Source organism: Physella acuta, unplaced genomic scaffold, assembly GCF_028476545.2.
Source record: "Physella acuta isolate Inbredline_101_S28 unplaced genomic scaffold, ASM2847654v3 ptg000786l, whole genome shotgun sequence".
Lineage (NCBI taxonomy): Eukaryota > Metazoa > Mollusca > Gastropoda > Physidae > Physella > Physella acuta.
The window spans coordinates 112103-130982 of NW_026732304.1; the positions used below are offsets into that span (position 1 = coordinate 112103).

Genomic DNA, 18880 nt, shown 5'->3' on the forward strand with positions numbered 1-18880 from the left:
TTTACACGATTTTAATTTTAAAGATATGACAAAATCACTGTCATCTAAAATACATTTGTATTTATGGAGGACTGAGATATATGCTATATTATACAATTTTTGGGGATTGCGTGGCCTAGCGGTAGGGAGCGTGGCTGCTAACCCGAAAGTGTCGAGTTCGATTCCAGGTTTAAGTCAGTACACCATCTCTGATATAGCTCTGATGGCTCTGATATATACCTAACTCACGGTAGGGAAACGGCTGAGCATGGTGCTGACAACATTATCCCCTTGTATGCCGAGGTCATTGAAACAGATGAACTATACTTCATCTGCCGCATGTGTCTTGGGCGCGAACGGGAAAAGATGATATATAACTTTAAATTAAAGTCTAGTGGTTGAGTCAGTGGCGTAGCCAGGATCGTCTCAAGGGGGGGGGGGGTCCAATTTTTACCCGGGAACAAACTTTCGATTTGCACCCCTCCCCTCAAACTTAGGTTTTGCACCCCCCTTCAAGCTTTCAATTTGCACCCCCCCCCCCTCAAACTTTCGATTTTCACCCCCCCCCCCCCCTCAAACTTTCGATTTGCACTCCCCCCCATACTTTTTATATATATACCGAGGGGTCTATGGGGGGGGGGAGTTATAACCACCCCTGCCTAAGGCAAATGGGTTGAGTGATAATAAACACCCGTCACATTACCCGCAGTGATAACATTCTAATCGACTGAAACGAACCGCCGCATTGCTTCATAGTTTTATATTTTAATTTAAACCGTTTGAATAATTTAGCGACTACATTTTACACATTATGCTGTGTGACCGTTGTGTTTTTCTAGGACAATGTAAACATTTGACACACCGAAATATTTCTTATGTATCAGCCTGTACTAACTTGCTGTGTGACCGTAGTTTTCGAAAAACAAGTTGTGTTTTTCTAGAACAATGTAAACATTTGACACACCGAAATATTTCTTATGTATCAGCCTGTACTAACTTTTGACATGCCAGTAAAGCTATCGTAAACAGAACTTATCTGGGAATTAGCTCGGAGCTTAGAATTAGCTCTGAGATAACTATCAGCCCTAAACTGAGAATCATATATGAACTGAATATTTTATCTGAGCTAAGTACTGGCTTTGTGCTGAGTATTGGCTGATAATCTAACCTGAGCTGAATATTAGCTTTGAGCTTAGGCTAAGCTCTGGGTTAAAACTAAGGTATGAGCTGAATACTAGCTCTGAGCTGAGAATCATAAATGAGCTGAGTATAAGCTCAGAGTTTTGAATTAGCCCTGAGCTGAGAACTGCCTCACAAGTATTCCGTCTGGAAGTGAACCCTTTCGTAGGTCTGCTCATCACGTGACTCGTCGTCGATGACGTCATAGTGAGACACGGGTATCACGTACCCGTCCAGATCCAGGGAAACTCTACTCTCCTGCACCGTCGACCCCGATCCGGCGGCCGGAGCTGTTTCATCGTGTCTATGTTTATTATCCTCTTCCTTTTCCTCGCAGCTGTTGCTGTTTTCAGTTGTTTCTGCTGTTTTGATGCTGTTTGTATTAAACGTAATGCTGCTAGTTTCTTGTATCGACGTACCTTCGCTGTCTAATACACTAACCACATCAATATTACTCTCGTCCTCCGCGGTTAAACAATCCACATATCCACCATCCACGTATCCACTATCCAAACACGCACTATTTGCATACCCTCTATCCACGTATGGATACACGCTGGATAACGTATCATAATGCCCCGAACACGTATCACTGTTTTGAGAAATACTTCTCATGATAGGCAACTCCTGGTACTCGTTAGTCAAAGAATCGAGAATTGCGTCCCTTGAAATAAATGGGAAGATAACACCAGTACCGTAAGCGGATATCCCGTTACTATGAACTTGAGGAAGTTCTAGCCCTGAGTGTGTTTGCCAGGTAGTCTGAGCAGGAAGGAATTGGTTAGGTCGACGTGAGGTTTTGAAGAGGGAGGCGAGAAGAGTGGTGAGGGAGCTGCTGCGTTTAGCTGTTGTCGTGCGGTACGGTGCGGAGTAGGGAGGGGGTGGGTCGGAGAGCGACCGCTCCCGCATTGACCGTCGGAGATTTTCTTCGCACTGTCGCATCAGCACTTTTCTGCGTGCTGGCAGTACCAAAAACCTGAGAAAATAACAAAAGAAAAAGGTTAATCCACATATTTGTTTATTTATTGTATGCATAGTAATATATGTAGCTTTCTTAGAACCAGACTGTTCTAATTGTATTGTGTTTTTTCGAGATGTACACCCCCTTTGTGTTCTATATCCACCCAGGTATAATGTAAAAAATGCTGTGGCCATATTTTTCGCCATTGTTTTACAACGATTATTTTGTTGTAAACATTGTTTAAATGTGCAGTTCTAGTCTAGCTCAATGAAAGTTATGAGCATAGCTTAAGTCTGGTGTTAATGAATGAGCTACCTTATAATCATCATGATGATGGTGAAAATGACAATGACCATCAGAATTCCAATCAATGTAAACAAAAGTCTTGTGTCAACTTCTGACGGCTCGTCATCTACAACAAGAAAACAACGTCACGAATTTCTAACAAATATAGTGTTGTTAAACTTATAGAATCAATAAGGTATAGTCAAATTTATTTAGGGTAAAACAGTTTAATGAAAATAACAAGCATACAGTTTATAATCATCTGCATTAAAGATCAAAATGTATGTTTTATTAATAAATTGATATCTTATTTCTAAAAGTATGTAAGTCGTTAGAAAAATGTTTTTATTGCGTTCACGTGTTGAAATTGTCAATGAAACACAAAGTTTGTATTTTATAGGTCGTTCGAAAGATGGAATAGCATTACTACTTCAGCATTAAGATGTGTTTATCCGATAAAGTTTGATTTTTATAAAAATGTGACTCAAGCATTTTTTTAGTACTGGGCTATAAAATGACATTCATGCTTTAACATGTTTATGACATTTATATTGTTCTAATTTTTTTGTTTTCTATTATTGTTCTATTTTGTAAAGAAAAAAAAGGAATTTATGAAAAATAGTATAGTGTCAATTCAGTTTCAGGCTTTATTAGTGCCGGCTGTACTACAGTTTCATGTACAACAACACGCCACACCAAGGCAGGTCATACTACTGCAGACTATACTACATCAACCTGTATACTAACAGGCTGTACAGAAGCAGGTTATACAACAACAACCTGTGAAGTAACAGGCGGTAACGAAGCAGGCTATTTTTTTTTTTTAGTTATTCATCTTTTTTTTCAGTTATCAGTTAAATTTAAAGCTTAATAAACCGGATAACAATACAGTTATATCTTTACCTGCTGGGGAGGATTTGAACCCTAGCCTGACGCCACCACCAGACAAGAGCACGTGGGAACCAGACGAGAAGACGACCAGCAGGTAGTTGGAGGAGCTCTCAAAAGATTTGTTGGTGTCGTCATCACTACACACCTGGCCTAGCATCTCGTCGTCATAGGTCGTCTTACCTGACAGGGAAAACACGTGTCGTTATTGGGTGGGCAGATTAGGTCTTACCTGATAGGTAAAACATGATTGATTATTCGATATGCAGATTAGGTATTCAGAGGCCTGGCGACCCTTCCCGGCGCCCGGGGACAAACTTTCGATTCGCACCGCCCTCAAGATTTCGATTTGCACCCCCCCCCCTTCAAGCTTTAAATTTATTTTTCCAACCTATTTTGGCCCCCCTTAAGGTCGGCGCCCGGTGACATGTCGCCCCCCCCCCCCCTCGCTACGCCTCTCTGGGTATTACTTTATAAATAAATTGATTAATCGATATGTAGATTAGGTATTAGTTGATAGATAAAACATAATTGGTTATTCGATATGCAGATTAGGTATTACTTGATAGATAAAACACAATTGGTTATTCGATGTGCAGATTAGGTATTACTTGACAGATAAAACTTGATTGGATATTAGATATGTAGATTAGGTATTACTTGACAGGTAAAACAGGATTGGATATTAGATATGTAGATTAGGTATTACTTGACAGGTAAAACAGGATTGGTTATTTGATATGCAAATTAGTCAATATTTATATTTCTTGAATTTACACCTGGCTACAAGGTAAATAATCGTAGTGTAAATTACAGACTATGGTAATTTCTTGAATTTACGCGTTTAACGCTAGGAAAAATGTAAGGCACCTACGACTATACAAAGTAATGATTAATTAACAAAATAACACTTTCTTATAAAGGAAAATTGATATTGACATTTAAAATATAAGTAATGACTACACTGTTGAGGCGAATTAGTGTATTATTTCAGGTTGTAGTAAGTAAGACAGCGAACATATTTTACAGTAACTTATAACTATGGTTACCGAATGCCAGATTTAACGGACCAGATTTTTGATGACTTTAAATACTTTCTAAAGGAGAATATATTTGAAAAATGCAAAATGGTCAAAAAAATGTTTTAAACTGCTCAGAATTAAACTAAAGATTTAAGTGTTAGTAAAAAGTTTAAAGCGGTCTTTATTTTTTTCTATTGCTCGAACAATAAAACATCATTCAAATGGTAAATATTAAACATGAAGAAATAGTTTGTCGTTTTCTCGTATGAAGGAATTTGCGGATACCCGAGTCTGGTATTCGAACCCTAGACGACAGTATTTGTAGCCGAGTGAGTTACCCCTCGACCAAGTCGCCTTTCAGTTATCTTGTGCTCTGGTCAGCTTAGTATAAAAAACGTCGAGCCCAATTTAGTATTAAGTGTGAGACTTCTCGACCAAGTCGCCACGATAGTGATCTAGTGTTAAAGTCAGCATACCGTCAAAAGTAGACATGATAAGTATCTAGTGCTATAGTAAACCTACCGTCAAAAGTTTATCTAGTGCTATAGTAAACCTACCGTCAAAAGTTTATCTAGTGCTATAGTAAACCAACCATAAAAAGTCGTCATGTTAGTTATCTAATTCTATAGTAAACCTACCATCAAAAGTTTATCTAATGCAATACTAAACCTTCCATCTAAAGACGTCATGTTAGTTATTTAGTGCAATAGCAAACCTACCGTCAAAAATGTAGTGCTCAAAGATGACACAGTCACTATACTAAACCTACCACCAAAAGTGTATCTAATTCTATACCAAACCTACCGTCAAAAATGTAGAGGCCAAAGTTAACACAGTCGCTATACTAAACCTACCATCAAAAATGTAGAGCCCAAAGTTGACACAGTCGCTATAGTAAACCTACCATCAAAAATGTAGAGCCCAAAGTTGACACAGTCGCTATACTAAACCTACCATCAAAAATGTAGAGCCCAAAGTTGACACAATCGCTGGAACCTTTCATGTTGGCATCAAACACCTGTAGAGTTATCTTCTGGTCAGCTGGTGCCTTCAGTAGCCATCTGCAGTGGACGTTACTGGTCAAGAGATAAGTAGATGACTGTTATGATTTTAACATTAAAATAATTGCATGTTTGGAGTGGTCATTACTAGACAAGAGATAATTAGATGACCGTTATAATTTTAATTTTAAAATAATTGCCAGTTTAGATGTTGTTTTTTTTCTAAAATAGTGTAATGAAGAATGTAGATACTACATATGTAACTGCTCAAGTCACTAGAACGCATTGAGTCAACTTAGTTCCAGTAGGAAATTAAATGCGGCTGGACATCGTGATGGCCACACTATCCATTAACTCAGGGGTTCCCAACCCTGTGCCCGCGGGCGCCATGGCGTCCGACGAACGATTCGTATGTGCCCGCCTCCCACTATTCGACAGAGACAGATTTTTTTTCATAAACGTTATTGAAATGTTGAAAAGGATGGAAATCGAAAGTTTGGGGGTGGGGGGGAGGGTGCAAATCGAAAATATTTGAGGGGGGGGGGGGTTGCAAATCGAAAGTTTGTTTGAGGGGGGGGTGCAAATCGAAAGTTTTGTCCCCGGGTGACGGGAAGGGTCGCTACGCCTCTGGAAGGAGTTTGTCGATTTAAAATAGGTGGTGCCCGCTACCCTACCGATATTTTAGAACAGTAGCGTACGCAGGGGGGGAGCAGGGGGAGCGGCCGCTCCCCCTCTGGCCATTTTCAGCAAAGTGGCGCCTTTTTGGAAACTTTTTAAACAATATTTGTTAAAAAAATATTTTTGGTTGGCACATCTATGTAAACCACAAGATTTCTTTTCATGCAGCAATTAAGCATTATTGCAATAGTCTAGTAGTGTCTACGTTTACAACACGTGTTAACAGCTGCATCAGTTTGCCATTCTAAAAATAACCATTACGATGCTTTCCAATGTTTAAAAAACCTCCGAAGTGTCTACTCGGAATAAGATTTTTCGGCAAAAGATAGTTCTGCGCATGCGCAGTGACCTATGGCTAGGGTTAGGGCTAGAATGAGGGTTAGGGGTAGGATTAGGGATAGGGTTAGGGCTAGGGTTAGGGTTAGGGATAGGATTAGGGCTAGGGTTAGGATTAGGGCTAGGGTTAGGGATAGGATTAGGGATAGGGTTAAGGATAGGATTAGGGTTGGTATTAGGGTTCTGCGGTTGTAAACACACGCATGCGCAGTACCATCGAAAATATCGCCGCTAAGTCGTAGTTTCTCTCCATTGCGCATGCGTATCGCATGCGTATCTTATTCCGACTAGAATCGGCCTGTATAATGTATTTGCTCACGAATAATTGAATTACAAAATGTTATACATAAAACTTCACACATAATTACTTTATATATACAGTTTGAATCGTGTGATTAATTTTTTAAAAGACTACAATACAGAAACAAATACAACTGATGTGGCACCTCTATTTAAATTTACTTATGGGCGAACTGCGTAGCGGTGGGGAAATTTTGACAAGTTCAACACGTCATCACGATGAAGTAGTAGTATTCTTACAGTTTGGGCGATAGTGATTACGATTACAAATTATATGAAACAGTTACAACCCCCCTTCCCCATGGACCCCTCTGTAAAAAAATATTTAAATCTATTTCTGAAATAAATATTTGTGTAATATATATTTGTGTAATATATATGTATGTTTAGAACAGTCATCTAAAAACTGACTCTATTTTCACTCTGAGTTGGTTATCTCCCCCCCCCCCCCCCCACACACACACACCTCACCACCACAATTGTGTAGAGCGACATTAATGTCACGCCTGGATTGGATACGCTGGATTGGATAATTGACCTAAAGTGAACGGACAGTGGTGAATGAAGTTGAACACCCCCCCCCCCCAACCCAACCCACCCCGTACTGATCTGTTAAGTACATGTAGAAAAACGCTCAATGATGTACCAAAGTACCATGTCGCAAGGAAATTAGCTTTTTAAACGTAAAACTCTTTGAATATTGTTTTTGCAATTACCAGTAAAGAGGTGTGTGATCAATACAGTGATCTAACCCATACCTATCACTATGTTAAAAACTGATCTTTAAAGAACACAAAGAAGCAGTAGTTAATTAAAAATATATGATCTGAACTAAAAGACCGATCTTTAGTTAACTGTAGGCTGATATTCCGAATGTTGTCTATTAAATCAAAAAGCGTGGTTTTATACCAACTCTGATTTTAAAAAATTTCATTATGGTGTAATACTTTAGCATTTATGATGACGTTATATTCAATTATGACTATAGACAAAAACATTTTGTAAACACGAATAATGTTAAACAATTTCATTTCATTATATTCTAAAATAATTATTTATTTGTTTTGACATTATTAATTAGATGTGTAGATATATACTTATTTATATTAAGAGAGTTATTATTTCCCCTATTTCACTTGTCTCAAATATTTTCCCAGGAATTATTATGTAAGAAATTTTTTGTACAAGAATTACAAAACATATTGTGTTAGGTTCATTGTTTTTGGTTGTAGTGTGTGTATATTTGTTTTTTTTTTTGTTTAGATTGATACCACTTTTGTTTTGTCGGCCTACATTGTATGTTTTTTCTTATTTCTTCAGAGTGCTACTTTCAATTTATTTTACATCATAGCGCAGTAATGACATACAGTTACTAATTATATATATATATATATATATATATATATATATATATATATATATATATATATATATATATATATATATATATATGTAATACACGTATATAGTACGTGTTAAAAATTCGGCGCCTTTTTTGGCTCTTTTCGCTCCCCCTACAACGAAAACCTGGATACGCCTCTGGCTCTAGAGTAAAAAAAGGTTGGGAACCCCTGCATTAACTTATCGAGGTCACAGAAACAGGTGAACTCTAATTCACTGGCCGCATGGACCAGGAGGTTCAAAAAGGAAATAATACTTTTATGTAACTGTTTATGATTACTAATGTAGGCAAAATCAAATGGTCATTTTGTATTATGACTTTACATGATTAAATGACATAGTCGATGACTATGCATATTGATAACATATTTCACATTTACCATTTTAAATCATGCTTAAATAGCATAATTAAATCAACGGTAGTTACAAAACGCAACTGCAATGTCTAGCCTGTAAAAAAAACCTGTCAATTGTATCACTAAAAGTAGTAGCCTACTGCATGTAAAATTACTTTAATTTTCTTTCAAATTGAGTAAAAAATAAATGAATATAATAATATAAATTGTTTTCAAATCCGGTACAATGACTAATGCTATTAAGTTTCACGTAATAAATTAGTGTAATTAAATAAACTTTAATCAAGTCACGGTACTTACGGCGCCACCTCCTGTGGGTAGTAAGGGGACACAATCTGTTGTTGTGAGCTGTACACTTGAATCACTTTTGCCCTCTCCTTGTAGCAGTGTCGAAAATCTGGCCAGACATAAAGTAAATATATTTGGTTATTTTATTTTGCTTGTGCTTGAAGTAGCATAAATGTAGTTAATACAACCACTGACGTAAATACATAAAAAAAGTATAAAAAGCCCATACACGTGTACATACACGTATATATATAAATATATATATATATATATATATATATATATATATATATATATATATATATATATATACATATATATATATATGTGTGTGTGTGTGTGTGTCGGCCTACATAGGCCTATAATTTAACTATATGCCGCATACACTTACATGTATGTGTATAAGCTTTAATTAGTACAGACTTACTAGTAACAATGTTTATCTATAGTCTGTTAATTATACAGTTAGAGTTAGATGTAGCATTGTTTTCTCTATAGTTTTCACGTTATGTCATGGTGTCACCCCCAAACTCTTGTAATGGTTATCGATTTGTACTTAAAAGACTATTTAACTTTAATTAATCATTACTGGAACTCGCAAAAAAAACATTTTTCTTCTGTACATTTTGCACCCTAAATAGTGTCACCCGGTGTGGTCCGCATCCCCGCCCCGCCCTCGCTACGCCTCGGCGTCCATTGTATTAATTTTTACTAATTAACGAGATTGGACTAGAGGCATTCGTTCAAACATGTCAAATGGGTCGCCCCATTACCATTTAGGACAGTCAGTTTAATCAGAATAATCTGAATGTGTATTGCCGGAACAATGTTGAAAAGTCTTCGTGGCAACGTAAACTTATAATCAGAAAAATGTTACAATTGTAATCTTTGTTTGAGATTTTTATTTTAATTTAATTACCTACTTTTTAAAATTTCGAGATCATAAAGTAAACACAAATACTTGTAATAACTTTTATCTTGGTTTTAGAATTTTGCTATTTTAATTACCTACTTTTTAAAGTAAGATCATACATTTTAAAAAGCGGAAAAATGTACTGACCACAAAATTTTATATCTAGTTAAATTGTTAAAATATGTATGTGTGTGTATGTGTGTGTGCGCATGTGCGTGTGTGTTGGAGGGTGTTATATACCTAAACGCTGTTCTGTTGTTTAATGGGACGGGGGTTTGATTTGATGCCTTGTATTAAAGCACCATATAGCAACCATAAAAGTATCGCCTCTGCCTTCTATTAACAAAACTACACATAATACAATTTATTCAATTTTCATATTAACACAATGCATTTAGTTTGTTTAAGACAGTTTTTTTAAATAGTTTTTTTAAATATGTTTTAAAATGCTAAACAACGTCGTACCTGAGGGTGTCATAACTTACACGGATAAGAAAATCTACTTCCGTCGTGCATCCATTACAGACGTCAAGTCACATGACGCTGGTATATCCTCAACACCAGCGGTTCTAAAACTAAATCTAAGGACACCTTATCCCTTTACAATAATGGGGCTATGTGAGAGAATGTGAAAATATACGATTGATACTAAAATAAATATGGTGTTTAATTAAGTGTTTAAAATATACATTTTCTTTGATCATTTCAATAGTTTCTTTTAGATGCATATATTCGACAATAAAAAAAAAGCTTTAAGAAAATGTTAATTGCAAGATCATTGTGTGTGCAGAAAAAATTTCTCTGGTTAATCCCCAAATGCATTGTCTATCAATACAAATTCATATAACTGAACTAACGAGGTCCCAAACTCTAACGTATCTGCCCTGGGAATATGCAATGATTACATTGATTAATTTTTAATACAAAGTAAGTCATATACACGTACATAATTAAAATATATGGCTAATACCCGAACTGATTTCAGCACACACACGCACACATTCATACATATATACATGCACACACATACATATATATATATATATATATATATATATATATATATATATATATATATATATATATATATATATATATAATTGCTTTTTCTATCCTAAATGTTTATATTTCTGCTAGAAAAGAATTAAATAAATACGTTTTATTTATCTAAAAATAGACTTGACATCTTAGGGTACCTTGGCTAAACAGATTTAGAACCACTCCTCTGTAAGGCCTGACTCAGCCATGATTAAAAAAAAAACTACTACCTGGTAATTTATTCCTCTCTCGTCCAAACTAGACGGTCAAAAAAAATGTGACCCATAAATGTTAACACATTTGTCTAGCTTGTAAGACAAAGTTGCCTTCTAATTTTAGCCTTTTCATTTTTCCTAACTCATTTTTTAGGGAATTATTTTCTTTAAGCCGGATGCTCTTATTCAAGCAGAGGGTCATTTATTATATAATTTCCTGTTTTCTAGCTTAAGCCGGATCCTTCCTGCTAGGTTGGAAAGTTAGGGACCTTGGTGTCAACAGAATAAATAAGTTAACGTAGAAATTAACTTTAAAGTATGTTATAAATAATATATTAAATTAATTGTAAACATATTTTCACTTTTGTTTAAATATAATTGAAAAAAAACCAGCAGCCTAGTTTCCAATATCTCCGATAGTTTATATTTTTATGGAGAACAAGAGCTAAGATACATGTTTTAAGTTAGGATTAAATTGTATGTTGTGTGGTGATAACGTATGGGCATTCGTTAATGATTGCTCATACTGATACATTCATTAAAAATTCTAGATATATTTCTGCGGAAAGATTTGAATCGAGATCCACCGAACCAAGAGCTGAATCTATTCTATTGTTATATCATGTTAGTGATAACACGCAGGCATATATAATAATAATGATATATACGTATATATATATGTATATATATATATATATATATATATATATATATATATATATATATATATATATATATATACATATATATGTTTGTGTGTGTGCCTGTGTCTGTGTGTGTTTGTGGCTGTGTGTGTGAGTGTGTGTGTGTGTCTATGAGTGAGGGTGTGGGTGTGTGTGGGTGTGTGTGTATGTTTCTATGGCTGTGTGTGAGTGTATGTCTATGTGTGAATGTGTGGGTGTGTGTGAGTGTGTCTGTGTATGTGCGTATGAGGTGTGTGTGTGTGAGGTGTGTGTGTGTGTGTGTGTCTTTGTGTTAGTGTGTGGATTTGGTAGTGTGTGCATGTGAATATGGCTGTGTGTGACTATGTGTATCTATGGGTGAGTGGGTGCGTGTGTGGGGGTGTGCCTGTGTGTGTGTGTGTGAGGTGTGTGTGTGTATGTCTGGGTTTGGGTGTGTGTGTGTCTTTGATCCTGCACCCCTGATTTGAACCCCGGATTCTCGTAGCTACTCACCAGGCACACCTTCCGCTTTGAGCTTAAACCTGTAGTTAGATGACCTTGACCCCGATTTGAAAACGAGGTACAATCTCTCCTTAGGGCTGATGAACACCGACCTGCTACCTGAGCAGATCCGACCAAGGTGTCTGGGACTTAGGTTAAAAGCTGGCAAAATGATGAAAAATAACGTGTCAGACCCTGTTTGTGCTTAACTTCTAAAAGTCAAGAGAGATCCGTGATCTATTTCTTTTAACAAAAAACTAGCACGTTGTTGAGTCAAAAGTGAATTATATTTTGCTAGTGAATTATATTTTGCTATTTTGTTAGTGTTATGATCTTGTCAATTATGTTTCGCTTTCTTCTATTGATTAGTTCAAAACTATCGTGAGTTTCATATAAATTAAAATCACTGACATCTGTAAAAATAATTTATTCTATTTCTATATTAATTTTTTTTGCATGTATTCAGCAGCTGAAAGGGATCAAAATACATATATAATAAATGTTATATATATATATATATATATATATATATATATATATATATATATATATATATATATATATATAATTTTATCAATTTAAAATGCCAAAAAAATATATAATATTAAATTATTAAACTAGACGTAAATTGAGGTAGCTTCCCCTATCACCGTATTATTCCAAAAGTATTGTGTTTGCCCTAAACGGTCCATCTAATAAAATCACGCTCTTCTCCAGCTGCCAGTTAAATTTTCATGTTTGACGATGTGGTCAAATTATATTTCTCTACCCCCCCCCCCCCTTCCCTCCACACCCTACCAACACATTGTTTGTATTCAAATATTTACAGAAGCTGTTGCGACCGTTACCAAAAAGCTATTTTAGGCTAGAAAAACAAATCGATAGGCACTTTTTTTTTAATACTATGACATACTAAATCGGCTAAAGAATAAATAGAACTTCAATCGTAGCACAGTTCGACCTAGTATTTCTAAAACATTGTTTACTACTGCAGACCTTTAAACACTCAAGTATGGCCCATATAGTTAAGAGTCAGATATTGATTTCGGTAAAAGCCCCTATTGTAGACTTAACCCAGTTTTGTTCGATTATTATTAGTTTTGGTTTATATTATCTTTTGATGTTAATCCCCGCTTCAATCTAATATAGTGGATTGTGCTTTAATTATTTTATGTCATTTAATCTTTTTAACATTTGTTATAGCTTTTTTTTTAATCTGTTATGATACTAAGTACCTATAGAATACCGTAGGTATTGCTTTAATAACTACACAAATGGCGATACCAGTTTAACTATAATTGTACATAATATGGTACCCAATATAGTCTGACTATGTGACTCTGACTAAATAAAGTTTGCGATAAATTAAAAAAAAAAAACAATAGACCAAGAAAACTGTCAAGGTTTAAAATAGGCGCTAAGTTCGGCGCGGAACCAAAAAAAAATAAATTCTGGCGATGATTAAAATCTCGCCATCCAAACATGTACTCACCATCATACACGTCCAGCGTCGTGTTCTGGTCATTGCAGTCCAAGGTCACGTCTTCCACGTGTAGGTGAATGACGTCACCAGAGTGAAATTGTGTGCTCATGTCGTAGAAACAGTGTGAGTTTCTGAAAAAAATAAAAATAAAATGAACATTAACTTCTTTGAGAAATTCTTCTTCGTTCTTAATTGTATTATTGGAAGGAATGTCCTCAAATAGGGGTCGGCGTGGTCGAGTCGGTAAAGCTCATGGTTGCTAAGCCGAAAAGTCTCGAACCTTCGGGCAGATGAGGCTGGGGACAGACAACTCCAAAATCAAACAACTATTGCCTTGTAGTTTGTTCTTGGTTGGACAAAGGTTATGGTAGCAAATCCAAAAATGAAAAGCAGGCTGAAATCGGAGTCAATGGCCTTAATGGCGCATAACCAGTTGACACGTAATCCTTAATTGTGATGGAGGCGTGGTCGAGTCGGCAAAAAGCTCATGGTTGATAAATTCGAAAAAAAAGTCTCGAGTTCAAACCCTCTGGCAGGTAAGACTCGATCCCTTTCAAAGCTAAAACTTAAGAACGAAGAAGAAGAAATCCTCAAATAAAATTAAGTTTTAACATGTTATGCGCCTTATAGACCGTTGACTCTGATTTCAGCCTGTTTTTCTTTCTGGATTTGCTTCCATAGCTTTTTTTCCAGCCAAGACCAAACTGCAAGATAGCCGAGTTTTTTTTTTTTTAATTTTTCTCCTAGATGGTTTTCTGTCCCCAGATAACGAGTCTTATGCGTCCGAGTTCAAACTCGGCACTTCCAGTTTAACATCCACAAGCTTAACTGACCCGACCCCACCGTTCCCAAAACTTGCTTCTGGTAACACCCACAATTCTAGACATCATAACAACGGTTTTCCGATGACGTTAAATATACAGTAAAAGAATAATTTTTAAATCAAAACTCATACCAAAACATAGCATTAGCACTTATATTGACGGTTACTGAACTTAGCATGAAAGACCCTACCGCTTTACCGGTAGAAGAGATATTTATATAACTTATTGTTTAACTCTCAGTTTAACTGGCTGTGGAATTTTTAAATAAGGATGTTAGTAACTAATGAATAAGTAATTAATTAAATAGTAGAAATCACAAATGAACCACGGAAGTTGTTAGGTTGACAAGTTGACTAATGTTGTTATGTTGAGAAGGTTTTTAATTAGCCTGTTGACAACTTAACAGTTTCATGAAACATATTTTGGAAATTATTTTCCTTCGATGTTTAGATATGCGTCATGTTTTTGAATGGTCAAAACACTCAAGATGCAACATGAAAAACGTTAGACTTAGTAAAACTCGCAGCTAGATCCAAATTAAACAGATGAAAAAATAACATTAAGATAAGATGTAGCAAAATGACTGGGAATGGTAACAAAATTGTAAAAGTTCATTATGAATGTTTTATAACTAAATTACTTACTCCGGGAGATGATTAGGGTAATTTTGTGACGTCACTTCAATTACCTCGCCCGACTTAATAAGATACTTCTCATTGCAGGCCCCAACTAAGGATATGAAAGCAATATTAGAAATTAGGAAATGTATTTATTATACGTGACTTACAAATGTATATTACATATATATATACATATATATATATATATATATATATATATATATATATATATATATATATATATATATATGATAAATATGTCTGTAAATAAAATGTGTATGCCTATTTTTATAAATAATGTCAGTACTTTGATTTAACTAGATATATATATGGCCTATATTCTATGATTTACATTGCTTAACAAACTAATAGTTTCTGAATGTCAAAAGTAAAATATAGGCCCTACGTCGGATTTGTTTTTAAATTTTACTATAATGTGTTGTATTGGATTTTTGTTTTTTGTTTTTTAAAAACTATGTCTTCGTCTTTAATAGTTTTGTAAAAGTACTTACAGGCATAGCGAATGAGGAACATCAACGCAAAACACACATCTACCGTCATTGTTGTCCCTATGTCAACTCGCTGAACACACGCACTATAGCAAATTGTGTCAATGTTATTCCGGGGCCCTAACTGAGTTGACGCGAGCAGGTAGGCTTGTCCGTCACTCGGTGATCTGTCATGGCCCTTGTCCTGGTGTAGGTGCTTGACATCAAGGGCCGACAACTCAGGTACAGGGAGATAACTTACAAGTGTATCCGCTCTGTTTAATGTATATATATATACATACATATATATATATATATATATATATATATATATATATATATATATATATATATATATATATATATATATATATATGTATATATATATATATATATATGTATATATATATGTATATATATATATATATATATATATATATATATATATATGTATATAAGTATAAATACTTATATATATAAATAAATATATATATATATATATATATATATATATATATATATATATATATATATATATATATATATATATATATATATAATATTTATATTGTTACCTTTGTTTTTATTTAAACTTTCAAACCAATACATATTATCATTCATTCAAAAGCACAAAGAAATAAAGTATTACATGTAATTATGCTTCCTTTTATAAGCGTATATTGTTTAACATTATTAAGAGTCTCATTTGTAATTAAAAATAAAACTGACAATACATGACGGTACATATTTTTTTTCTGTATGGTTTAGCACTTTTATATTTCTCTCATTATGCGTTGTACTTGGCCTATTGCCCTGACAAGTACCTGAAGTTGTTTATATTTTCACGGGTGATTTTTAGAGAATAGTCCGAATCTAGTGTTTAATAGATCCATCTGCAAGCGACCCGTACATGATAATGGTATATTTCTGAGTGTTCTAATTGATGTTCGAATCTCTGGCAGTTCGCTTGACAGTAGCTTACCAGGGGTCGGCAACCTTTTGAAGCGGAAGAGCCAAAAGTTACAATATTCAAAATTTCCCTAGTTTTAAAGAGTCACTAACACTTTTTTTATTTCAAATATTTAATTTTTTTATTAAGATTATTAGTATGATTCAAGGAGCTGGAGAGCCGCATCTTGATATCAAAAGAGCCGCATGCGGCTCGCGAGCCGCAGGTTGCCGACCCCTGGCTTACCCACTTTCGTAGCACGTGATGTCCGTATATGTTGTCTACATCGTAAAAATATTCACAACTGAGAAATGAGAAAATCGAAATAACATGAGGAAGGTTTTTTAATATATAAATTAGTAATACATAAATGCTATTAGTTGAGTTTTTACATTACATTGCTATAATTTTTTTTAAAAACCAAATGTTTTATTAAGATGTGACTAAAGTTTTAACAAAAGTGTTAAAAGAAAAATGTTCAATAAACAATGTTGTTAAATTTTAGTTTTAAACTATTTATAATATTTTTAATCACTTTTTGCATTATATTTATAGCGTAGTTTCCCTTATATTGTAGTATTATCAAAATGGGAATTAACTCAGTTTGAAGATTTTGATTGTTATTACATTATTATTTCAGTACGAGTTTAAAAAATACAAACATTATATTTTTTATTTTAAACTATAAATTACGTTGCTGCAACTGATTTATATTTACGTAAGATATGCATTATTAATAATCTTACTGATTTTTATGCATGCTAAGAAATATGTTTCGCCGATTAAATTTTCCTAGGTTGTCTGCTATTTGGGGTTCTAAATTTTATAATCAAAATTTTAATCTCTTATTGTTTTATAAAAATAATTAATAATTAATTATAAATATATTAAATACTTTTCATATGAAACAGGCATTTCAAGCCAATGTGTAGCCCCGCCGCCGTTACTTTATTTGCCTCAGATACCTATCTGAGCTGGTTGGATTAAAGGCCGAGCTATATAACTAGAGGACATGAATCAGTATCTGACACCTTTCGATTTAGTTATGTAATGATTCCGGTGTAACCCGATGAGTTAAAAAAAACAACAACTGAAAATAACCAGCTGGACAGAAAATATTTTTAAAAATGTCCATCCTTAGATAAGGACTAACTCAATTAGTAATAGTGAACAGCACATTATCCCCTTCAATTACACCCCATTCCCACTTCACCCACCCTCTTTTAACATTAACCCCCCCCCCCCATGAGCAATTCTCCCCCCCCCCCCCATGTCTTTTACTCCCGCCCAACTAGGGATAGAGATAGGGATAGGGATAGGGATAGGGATAGGGATAGGGTTAGGGTTAGGGTTAGGGTTAGGGTTAGGGTTAGGGTTAGGGTTAGGGTTAGGGTTAGGGTTAGGGTTAGGGTTAGGGTTAGGTTTAGGGTTAGGGTTAGGGTTAGGGCTAGGGCTAGGGCTAGGGCTAGGGTTAGGGTTCGGGTTAGGGTTAGGGTTAGGGTTAAGGTTAGGGTTAGGGTTAGGTTTATGTTATTGTTAGGGTTATGTTAGGGTTATGTTAGGGTTATGATAGGGTTAGTGTCAGGTTTCTCCAGGATGTGGGGTGGGTTAATTGACAGGGGTTAGTTCACAAGGTGTAATGACTACGTGGGGGTGTATGTTAGGCGCTTGGGTGGGGGAATCTCCGTGGGGGTAATTGACGGTGGGGTGGGGGGGGGGGGTGAATCATGTCTTTGACCCGAATATCTCATGTTCATTAAATTGTTATTGTGGTGCTCTAGACTCAATTCTCGTTTTTAGTAAACCTGTTTATGATAATGTATTATTTCTATTAATAGCCCAAAGGGCCAACATAACTAAGGTGAAATGTAACAGACGAAGAAAGGGAAGTCATCCATTTCCTTTTCTCTTTTCAGAAGGGGAGATTACTTTGATTAATTGCTGACACGTGCGGGGAAGGTTTTTACACTGAATATTATGTAATCGTAGAATACACTTTACACGTAGCCTGTGTCACATGATTTTACTCAGCATTTTATTAATTTGAAACAGTTGAAAGTAGTAATCATATTAAAACAATTAAAATCTTTAGTCAGTAAAACAAAAATTAAATATACTTGTACATAATTATAAAGCCAACAAATGAAATGGAACTTTGAATAAAAAGAATGCATTAAAATAGCTAACACTTTATTATTTTGTTAGAATAAGTAATATAAATAAAGCCTTTTGCTTATAAAAGAAGAAAATGACATTCATCTTTAAGTGCAGGTACTTGATGTTTTTGTAGTGTAATAAACAACCCAGTCCTTAAATATGTAAATATTTGCTGCTGTAATTTTATAGCATGGAAAGATAAACACCAATTCTATTATAAAAAACTAGTTTTAATACTTTTTATAATTCTAATTATTGAGGAAACATGTTTTGAAAATAGACTATGGCTTTCTTCAAGGAGGACAGACAACCAGATTTTTTTCAATGATGTAATAAATATCAAAATAAAAAAAAAA

At 34.9% G+C, this 18880-nt stretch overlaps 1 protein-coding gene across 1 annotated transcript; it reads right to left on the reverse strand.

The window, feature by feature from the left end:
• Positions 1-607: 607 nt before the first annotated feature.
• On the reverse strand, positions 608-15513 carry LOC131950904 (uncharacterized). Its single transcript, XM_059313110.1, has 9 exons — positions 15443-15513; positions 14955-15039; positions 13496-13617; positions 12016-12165; positions 8687-8783; positions 5269-5390; positions 3308-3475; positions 2435-2531; positions 608-2134 (listed from the first exon to the last, which is right to left on the reverse strand). The coding sequence occupies exons 1-9, from the start codon at positions 15489-15491 to the stop codon at positions 1291-1293; spliced, it is 1734 nt and encodes a 577-aa protein (XP_059169093.1). The 5' UTR covers positions 15492-15513; the 3' UTR covers positions 608-1290.
• Between the last annotated feature and the right edge of the window lie 3367 nt (positions 15514-18880).